At 43.2% G+C, this 9,518-nt stretch overlaps 1 protein-coding gene across 12 annotated transcripts in view; it reads right to left on the bottom strand.

Annotated features, from left to right (window-relative positions):
* The window catches only part of LOC114086611 (protocadherin gamma-C3), a 166,738-nt gene that overhangs the window by 79,789 nt on the left and 77,431 nt on the right, over nucleotides 1-9,518 (bottom strand). Inside the window, exon 1 of one of the 12 annotated variants that reach the window (XM_027927944.2) lies at nucleotides 5,694-8,348. The exons of 9 other annotated variants lie outside the window; for them this stretch is intronic. In XM_027927944.2, coding sequence (XP_027783745.2) covers nucleotides 5,694-8,117 — 2,424 coding nt within the window. In that variant the 5' untranslated portion in view covers nucleotides 8,118-8,348. Of the gene's footprint in view, nucleotides 1-6; nucleotides 134-928; nucleotides 3,513-5,693; nucleotides 8,349-9,518 lie in introns of those variants that run through there. 2 more of the 12 variants (XM_071612294.1, XM_071612302.1) reach the window with 2 other exon arrangements.

Raw genomic sequence — 9,518 nt, forward strand, 5'->3', positions numbered from 1 at the left:
GCTTACCTGTCTTTCCACGAGGTCCCAGGCCGTCCGCATCCAAAATATATTAGAAAGCGAAGGAAAGTGCTTTTAAGTTTCCAGCATCAGGATCTGTGAGTATCCATCTTATTCTGCTTTGTGTAGTAGAGGTCGGGGAAGGGGCTCAATAGCTCGCAGCCTCCCGTTCCCTGATTGGTGAACAGCGGCGCCTAGAGCCCACTTTTATTATTGCAACCACTAAGAAAAACTGATGTGCCGGTTCCAGAAGAAATTGTTAACACTTACCTCTGTGAATCATACGTATTTATGAAGCTTAAAACCGCAAAAATAGTTATGTAATGAGATGCTAAATGTTTACCAAAAGCACTTATGAAAGTAATGATTATTAAAAGAACTTGTTCAATTTTTAAAAATTTCAAATACTACCGGGACTGAAAACTTCGTTCTAATTAATTTTACTGACTGAAGGGAGCAGGCATTTGTGGACGTGGAGATAGCATGGTCCCCACAAAATTATCAAGTAGAATGAATGACTAATTCTTACCATTTTTGTGAGTATAATAAAAATAAAAACTTTTGATAAAATTTAAACAGCATTAGGGTTGATATTTAAAATACCATGATAAAATATAACTATTTCATATCCTTAACTAAAAGGTACTTTCATGAATATTTCCTCTGAGATTTCTTGTTTATATGTGGGGAGTGTTGGGAATGGAACATAGGGAGCAACACCCCCAACCCTCAATAATTTTACTATAAAATACCTTTGTATGGTAGGAGGATTTTGAAGCATTGAAAACTTTTTTTTTTCTAACGGTAATACCCAAAGGTTTGACCTAGATTTATCTTAAGACCTTCACCAAAATATTATCTAAAATCATGAAATAGTACTATATTGTGTTACACTGGCATATTGAAATATAAAAAGCGTCATTTTAAATACCTGGTCAAGCGTGTTCTTCTCTGCTTCAACACCAGGAGGTAAAATGCTAGCCAATAACACTGAAGAGCTATCTTTGTTGAGAATATCTTGTACCGCAGGAAAATTATTAACAGAAGTAAGAAAATTAAATTCCGGGTTAGTTTGATCCCCGTGCCCACGCATATTACAGGCATAGGGCAACGTTCCATCGCTGTAATTAGGGGGCAGCACGGGTCCAGACTTTGAGCAGAAAACTGATCCAAAGCAGCCTCTGGCTACAGGGTTGGAATACTGCCTCAAACGCAAAGAAATAGCCAGAATCACTGCGAGAAAGAAGAGCACCGAGATCAAGGCCAAAGCCACAACCAGGTAAAACTGCAGCTCTGCCTGAGGATCAGAGGGAATAGGGTGGTCTGCGATGTCCGGCAAAGCCTCCTGTAGGCTATCAGCGAAGATTAAGAGCAGCGTGGCGGTCGCTGAGAGGGGCGGCTGTCCACCATCACGCACAGCGACTAGCAGGCGGTGGCGGGAAGCATCTTTGTCGTTCAGGGGACGCACAGTGCGCACCTCGCCCGTGCGTAGTCCCAGGCTGAAAAGCCCGGGATCCGTCGCCTGCAATAAATGGTAAGAGAGCCAAGCATTGTGACCTGCGTCAGCGTCAACCGCCACCACTTTGGTGACCAAGTAATCGGGCTGTGCGGCTCGAGGAACCGTATCGAACAGCGCGGAACCGTCGGGCCCCAGCGCCGGGTACAATACTCGGGGAGCGTTGTCATTGCGGTCTTCCACCAACACGCGCAGACTCACGTTGGTGCTGAGAGCCGGCAAGCCCTGGTCTCGCGCCTGTATCGTCAGCTCGAAGGCTCTCAGCTGCTCGTGGTCAAAGGAGCGCTGCGCGAACACCACGCCGCTCTGCACGTTCACCGACACATAGGACGACAATGTTTTGGGTTCCAGGTCGCTGGCAATAATAGAGTAGGAGACTTGGCCATTCGGTCCCAGATCTGGATCCCACGCTCCCACCTGGGTTATGGAGGCCCCGGGCTGGTTGTTTTCTGGTACATGGACCAGGTAGGTGGACTTTTGGAAAATGGGAGCGTTGTCATTCACATCAGTGATGTGCAGGGTGAAGGTTATGTCGGACGAGAGGGGTGGTTTGCCTTTGTCAGTGGCTGTGATGGTAAGGTTGTATGCTGGGGTATGCTCCCGGTCCAGGGCCCCATCTGTTACTAACTTGTAGTAATTGTTGGAAGAAGAACGTATCTTAAATGGACCGTTTCTACTTAAACTACAAGTGACTTCTGCGTTTTCCCCCGAATCTCGGTCCCGTGTTTTGAAGAGGGCCACAACCATTCCACGAGGGGAATTCTCCAAAATCTGATCAGATAAAGAAGTGATTATTATTTCTGGGCTGTTGTCATTTTCATCTAGAACCTCTATGATTATTTTACATTGTGTAGAGAGAGATCCACGGTCCTTTACTTCTACATTCATTGTGTATCTTTCTACTTCTTCAAAATCCAAGGGCTGGTGAGTTATAATGTTTCCAGTACTGGAATCCAGATAGAACACACGTTGGGCTTTGTCAGCCACTCCAAGGAAAGAGTAGGTGAACTCTGCATTGATGCCCTCATCCCGATCAGTGGCCATCACCCTTAGAACTGAGGTGCCTGGAGGCACGTCTTCCCGGAGGCTGACCCTATAAACGTCCTGGCTAAACACAGGAGGGTTATCATTGGCATCTACCACTATGATTCTAATCTGAATAGTACCACTTAGGGGTGGGTTCCCACCGTCTAAGGCTGTCAGCACCAGGTGGTGAGTGCTTTGTGTTTCTCGGTCCAGGGTCTTCTGCAATAACAATTCTGGATATTTGTCGCCATCAGGATTATCTTTCACCACTAATGAGAAATACTCATTCGGACCCAGTTGATATTTGCTCAGTGAATTCATACCAATATCAGGATCTTTTGCAGACTCAAGAATTGTTCCCATTCCCGGGCTGATGGATTCACTTATTTCTAAGATTATTTCATCTTTTAGGAATTGAGGAGCTTGGTCATTAATATCCTCAATCATCACAACGACATGAAAAATATTTAAAGGATTTTCCACCACAGCTTCCAACTGCAGCTCACATCTTCTCCTCTCTTTGCATATCTGCTCTCTGTCTATTCGGTCCTTCACAAGCAAGTCCCCACTCTGCGCGTCTACATTGAAGTGCAGCTTCTCTGCGCTAACTCGCAGCTTCCGAGCTGACACATCCAGGACACTGAGCCCCAGATCCTTGGCGAGGTTCCCCACCACCGAGCCCTTGGCCAGCTCCTCGGGAATGGAGTAGCGGATCGGCTCTCCGAGTGCCGAATAGAACAAAGGCAACAGCCAGGGAAACAGTACCTGCCCGCGGCCGGCGCGTCGCCTCTGCGCGCAGCTCTCTCCCATCACTCACTCGCTTGCTCGGGTGTTTTTTCACTGGATCCCCCACTTCACAGCTGGGAGAGAAAGTTATCTACCACGCTGGAAGAGTATTCGGTCCAGGACAGGCGGAGCCCAGTTTCGGGGATGGGAATCTGTGCGTGTATTCTCCAGGAGTGAGAGGGTTTCCTTCTGTGTGTTGGTGGCTGCGCAGGAAATCCCAGGCAAGAGACTGAGGGATCCCGGGCGTTGGAGCTTGCTCTGCACTGGCCGACAGCGGCGCCCAGAGGCTACGTGTGGAACTGCAGCCTGGCTTTTCTATTAGGGAATCTTCGATTTTTCAAAGTTTATAACCAAAATATTTGAATCTCATTCCTTGGTGAATCAATTTTCACCACAAAGACTTTTTACGTCATCATAAGCACATGTCTCTTTATGTATTAAAATTTATTTTGAGTTTTAAAGGAATATAGAGTGAAGGTCTATAGGAGGTCTATAGGTCTTCTATCCCATGGGCCATTGCCACTGAATTCCACCATTCAGAGATAATCACTGTTGCTCTTTTTAAGAATAATTACCGATAAAATGGGAAGTACTGAAGATAAGCAAAAAGTTTTTGTCTTTAATCCTAGCCTTTATTCAGTCAGAAACTAATAACCCTTCCTTCCACATTTAGATATTAGAATGTAACCATTGGCAATCATCTAGGATATTCTGTATTGCTTTAAAAATAATTATATTAAAAAATTTTGCTTATAATAGATACAATGTCAAAAATGTATTTTCAACCTGTATTTTTTCAAAATGGTAGAATTACTTAGATGGATGCATAGTAATTTGACTCCCATGGACAGAAACTTAATAGTTTCAATGATTTCACAGTTAATAATTATTACCCTAGAGAGTGTGCTCAGCTTCCCACAGACCTATAATTAACCAAATGCTGATTGACACAAAAAAGTCATGGTCTCATAAATAGTTGAGACATTTTAGAACATTCTGATTTTTATGACATCAAGTTAGCAGAGTATTAGTAATTAAAGAGAGTAAACAAAATACATCATTATCTTTGTTTTGTTTTATAGTTGGGGTTGAAACCAGGAGTGCTATACCCTGAGCTACATCCCAGTCCTATTCATTTATTTATTTTTGAGATAGATACTAAGTTGCTTAGGGTCTCACTAAATTGCTGAGGCTGGCCTTGAACTTGTGATCTTTATCCCTCAATCTCCGGAGTCACTGGGATTAGAGGCATGTATTATCACACCCAGTTTATATCACTGATTTAAATGTGCTAATTAATTCATCCACTGATCATTTGTTTGGAAGAATTTTGTGTACTTCTTTGCTTATTTTCTGGTATCCTGAAAAAAAATGACATTTCTTTCTTTACTCTTATTTTGACTCTGAATTTGTTTCAGAGTTTCAGGTATGTTTAACTTCCTCTACATTAACAAGTCCTACCTTGTTAATGAAATACCCTTGTCAACATAGCTTTTACTCCTGTTCTTGGGAACATGTACAAATTTATCTCTCCTCAAACCATATTTAGTTTTACCCTTAATGATTGGGATGTCTAATTTTAAAAAGAAAAGAGAATAGAACCACAAATCTTCTCTATTTAACCCACTATAGACTCTTTAGAATCCCTCTTGAGTAAGGAGAGTCAAATTAAGAGGTATATCTTCCACACAGCAACATGAAATTAGAGAATCAAATGCAAAAAGATGCCAAAGTCTTAACAGGTTTGATTTTAGTTGGAAAAACCTAAACACACATTGTTATGAATTTTAACTGAATATTAAGAAAACTTTAAATCTTTAAGGACTGTATTCAACTATAACTGTTACTACAAGTATAGTTTGGAAAACATAATTGCAAAGGCACATTGTCCTTCTCCCTGAGAAGAACAATGCTGAATAACCTTGGGCTTGGCTTGTGTTTCCAGTTAGGGTAATGCATTTGTTTCTGACATTTACCTATTTTTACCAGACCTGCATACAAATCAAGAGCTTGAGTTGTCTAAAGAGCCAGGTTTTCAGCTTCTGTCCACTGAGGAAAACACACAAATTGAAAAGCATTTTGTATAGAAGTCTGTCTTAGAAATGTTCAGTATTATACTCAACAACACTATAAAATTTAAGTTCCTGCAAAGCTAATCATAACAAACTTATGACACTTTGAGTCTTTGCTGATGAGTCTTACTCATCAAATTCTACTTTTAATGTTTTAGCAAGAGACCAGTGTCACTGAATCTGAGAGAAAAGTAATTAAAAATAAAGATTTAAATTTTACATCACTGTACTGAAAACCTAAAGGTAAAACCAATCATAATTGCTTAAAGGAAAGCAAAAGTAAAAATAGAACTCACTGGAACCAAAGGAGTATCTTCTATAGGAAACTTTGAATCATCTAACAAAGACAAAGGATCCTTTTTCTCACAGCTCTCCTGGCTGATAAGCGTGTCTGCATAGTTGGGCTGGGGAAAGATAATGTGGCTCTTCCGTGAGTCTGCAGTCAGGGAGACCTCATGGGAATAGGTCTGCAGGAAAGTGCGCACCCCATCCACATCCACAAAGTGAGAGGTATGCACACCTGCTAACCCTCCACCTGCCGTCTGGAGCAGGTGAGACTTGTGCCAACGCCAAAGTCTGAGTGCCAGCAGCAGGATGATGAAGGTGAGAAAAAGACAGGAGACAGCAGCTAAGGCCACCACCAGGTAGAGAGTAAGGCCTGAAGCATCATGGTCATGTGGGGGTTCAAGGCTGCTTAAGTCAGCCAAAACATCTGGAATGCTGTCAGCTACAGCCACAGTGAGGGTGATGGTGGATGAGAGTGGTGGCTGGCCATGGTCCTGCACAACCACCACAAGGCTCTGCTTGAGAGCATCTCTGTCTAGCAGGGCCCTTGCTGTGCGCACCTCACCAGTATGCAGCCCCACCACAAAAAGCCCTGGCTCACTGGCCTTGAGCAGGCGGTAGGACAGCCAGGCATTCTGTCCTGAGTCTCTGTCCACTGCCACCACTTTGGTCACTAGGTATCCAGGCTCTGCAGAGCGGGGTGCCAGCTCTACACCAGTGGAGCCATCAGTGGGAAGGGTAGGGTACAGGATCTCAGGAGTATTGTCATTCATGTCCAGCACGAATAGGCTCAGAGACACATTGCTGCTGAGTGGTGGGTTCCCACTGTCACTGGCAATCACTTGCATCTTCAGCTCACGAAATTGCTCATAGTCAAAGGATTGTAGTGCATACAGGATGCCAGTGTCTGAATTAATAGATACAAAGGAGGATAGTGGTGCCCCTTGGATGGTGTCTTCAGTCAGAGAGTAAATGACCTGGGCATTCTCTTTGCTGTCTGGATCAAGGGCTGTCACTGAAAAGATGGAGGCACCCCTAGGGTTGTTCTCTGGGATATAGGTAAAGTAGGAAATGTGAGAGAAGGTTGGTGGGTTGTCGTTGATATCTGCCACTTGCAGGGTAAAGTGAGTTTCAGTTGACAGAGGTGGACTCCCACCATCTGTGGCTGTTACTGTGATGTTGTAAAAGGATACCTGTTCCCTGTCAAGGGCTCGGTGTGTCACCAATCTGTAATAACTGTCAATAGACTTTTCTAACTTAAATGGTAGATTACTTGAGATGGAACAGGTTACCTCTCCATTCTGCCCAGAATCTAAATCATGCACGTTTAAAAGGGCTATGACAGTTCCTAGAGGTGAATCTTCAGTCACTGGACTAAACAGAGATGTGATGGTCACCTCTGGACTGTTGTCATTTATATCTTCTATGGTAATCAACACTTTTGCAGTTGCAATATATGCTCCTCCATCTTCTGCCTGTACTTCTATTTCATAGAAGCTTGTTTCTTCATAATCTAAAATTTCAGATATTTTAATTTCCCCAGTATTTTTGTTTAGTTGGAATTTCGACAATTGTATGTCAGGTAATTTTCGAAAGGAATAGGTTACTTCTCCATTGGCTCCTTCATCCTTGTCAGTGGCGGTGACCCTTAGCAACTGAGTGCCTACAGGCAAATTCTCTGGAACATTTAATCGATACTCTGGCAAAGTGAATACCGGTGCGTTGTCATTTGCATCAAATACAGTCACAGTGACGAGGACAGTGCCTGATCTGAGAGGGTTACCTCCGTCAGAAGCAGTGAGAACCATATGGTGAATGGCCTCTTCTTCTCGATCTAGGGCGTGCTCCAGCACCAGCTCTGGGTACTTGACGCCATTGGCACGACTCTGAACTCCTAGTGAGAAATGCTTATTGGGGTTGAGCTGGTAACTCTGCAGTGAGTTCACGCCCACATCCGGATCAATAGCTTCCGGGAGAGGAAAACGCATTCCTGGAGCGACGTTTTCATTAATCTTTACGTCCAGATTTTCTGCTTGGAATTTTGGGGCATTATCATTGATATCCGTTACTTCTATTTCTATCCCGAAAAGTTTCACCCTATCTTCCAAAAGGATGTTAAAATTCACCAAACACCGTGCGCTCTGGGCACAGAGCTCCTCCCGGTCTATCCTGCCTGCGGTGACCAAGCTGCCGCTTCGCGGGTTCAAAGAGAAAAGCTGCGTCCTACCTCTGGAGACGATGCGGACTCCGCGCTCCGCTAGCTCCCGGGGCTCCAGTCCCAGGTCCTTGGAGATGTTACCCACGAAAGAGCCTTTCTCTAACTCCTCAGGAACGGAATAGCGGATCTGCCGGGCTCCGGACTCCCAGGGCATCTGCAGGTAAAGGCAGAGGAGGACCAGCTTGGTGTGGTCGGAGAGCTTCCTCACAGCAGCCATTGTTGTCTGGTTACGAAATTCTCCTTAAGTCCTCCCGGGACCCTCTGTATATTTCAACTGGTTCCTTGTTCTTTCTGTGACGGCAGGGATTCTCTGTAGCCTGCGCACCTTAAATTCCGGAGTGAGTTTCTGTTGCAGCCCAGGAGCCAGTTTGTAGGAATTGTGGGGCTTTGTGCAGTTGGAGATGTGAGAATACCGACTGAGTGCTTGCTGTGATTCTCTCCAAGTAGGTGAACAGCGGCGCTCAGAGTCCTAAGAATTTACTGCACCCACTAGTGTACATATTAGCAAACGCTACTGTATCTCTGTTGGATATATTGATTCTTTTATTCTTTGGTTTTTCTGTTGGTATCATTTCCCGCTGCCCCCCACCCCGCCCATGGACTCGAACACAGGATATACATACTAGACAAGTGCTCTATTTCTGCTCCGCTTATATCTTTAATCAATCTCTATTTACAGGTTTCTTAATGGGGGTGAGATAAAGTGGAATGAAAATACTATAGCATATTATACGATGTTTGGCTAATATATAGTTGCAACACATTATCCCACTTTAAAAAATGTAAGGTATATACCCACTTCAAAATGTAAATAATGCTTTTTAATGTCTTATGAAATCAGTTACATTCAGAAAAATCTTACAATTTTACTTGAAGTTGTGACTTAAATGGTTCAATTATGTTTAGTACACATGCATATAAAGACTATTATACTTCTTGTGAGATAATTGACTTTGAAAGTTATTTTTTAAATTTTAGATTTAGTTAATTTGTTTAGCTTAAGACTGTGTGAGGTTGCCAAAAATTCTCCTTGTTTCTCTTTCTTCCCTTCTTCTTCTTCTTCTTCTTCTTCTTCTTCTTCTTCTTCTTCTTCTTCTTCTTCTTCTTCTTCTTCTTCTTCTTCTTCCTTCCTCCTCCTCCTCCTCCTCCTCCTCCTCCTCCTCCTCCTCCTCTTCTTCTTCTTCTTCTTCTTCTCTCTCTCTCTCTCTCTCTCTCTCTCTCTCTCTCTCTCTCTCGATTTAACTCAGAGAGTCTCAACCACTGAGCCATACCTCCAGTCCTCTTTATTTTATTTTGAGACAGGGTCTTCCTAAGTTGCTCAGACTCTCTTTAAACTTGCAATCCTTTTACATAAGCCTCCCGAATCACTGGAGTTACAGACGTGAGTCAACATGCCCAGCTCTGATATAGGATTTTTAAATTTTTATTTATTTATTTATTTTTATTTTTTAGATGTTGATGAACCTTTATTTTATTCATTTGTTTATATGTGGTGCTCAGTATCGAGCCCAGTGCCTCACACATGCACTTTAGCACTGAGTCACAATCCCAGCCCTCTGTGTAGGTTTTTAACAAATAAATATTTACCCTAAATGATCCGTTTCATAATGGCATTGGT

The sequence above is a fragment of the Marmota flaviventris genome, chromosome 5, assembly GCF_047511675.1.
Source record: "Marmota flaviventris isolate mMarFla1 chromosome 5, mMarFla1.hap1, whole genome shotgun sequence".
Classification (NCBI taxonomy): Eukaryota; Metazoa; Chordata; class Mammalia; order Rodentia; family Sciuridae; genus Marmota; species Marmota flaviventris.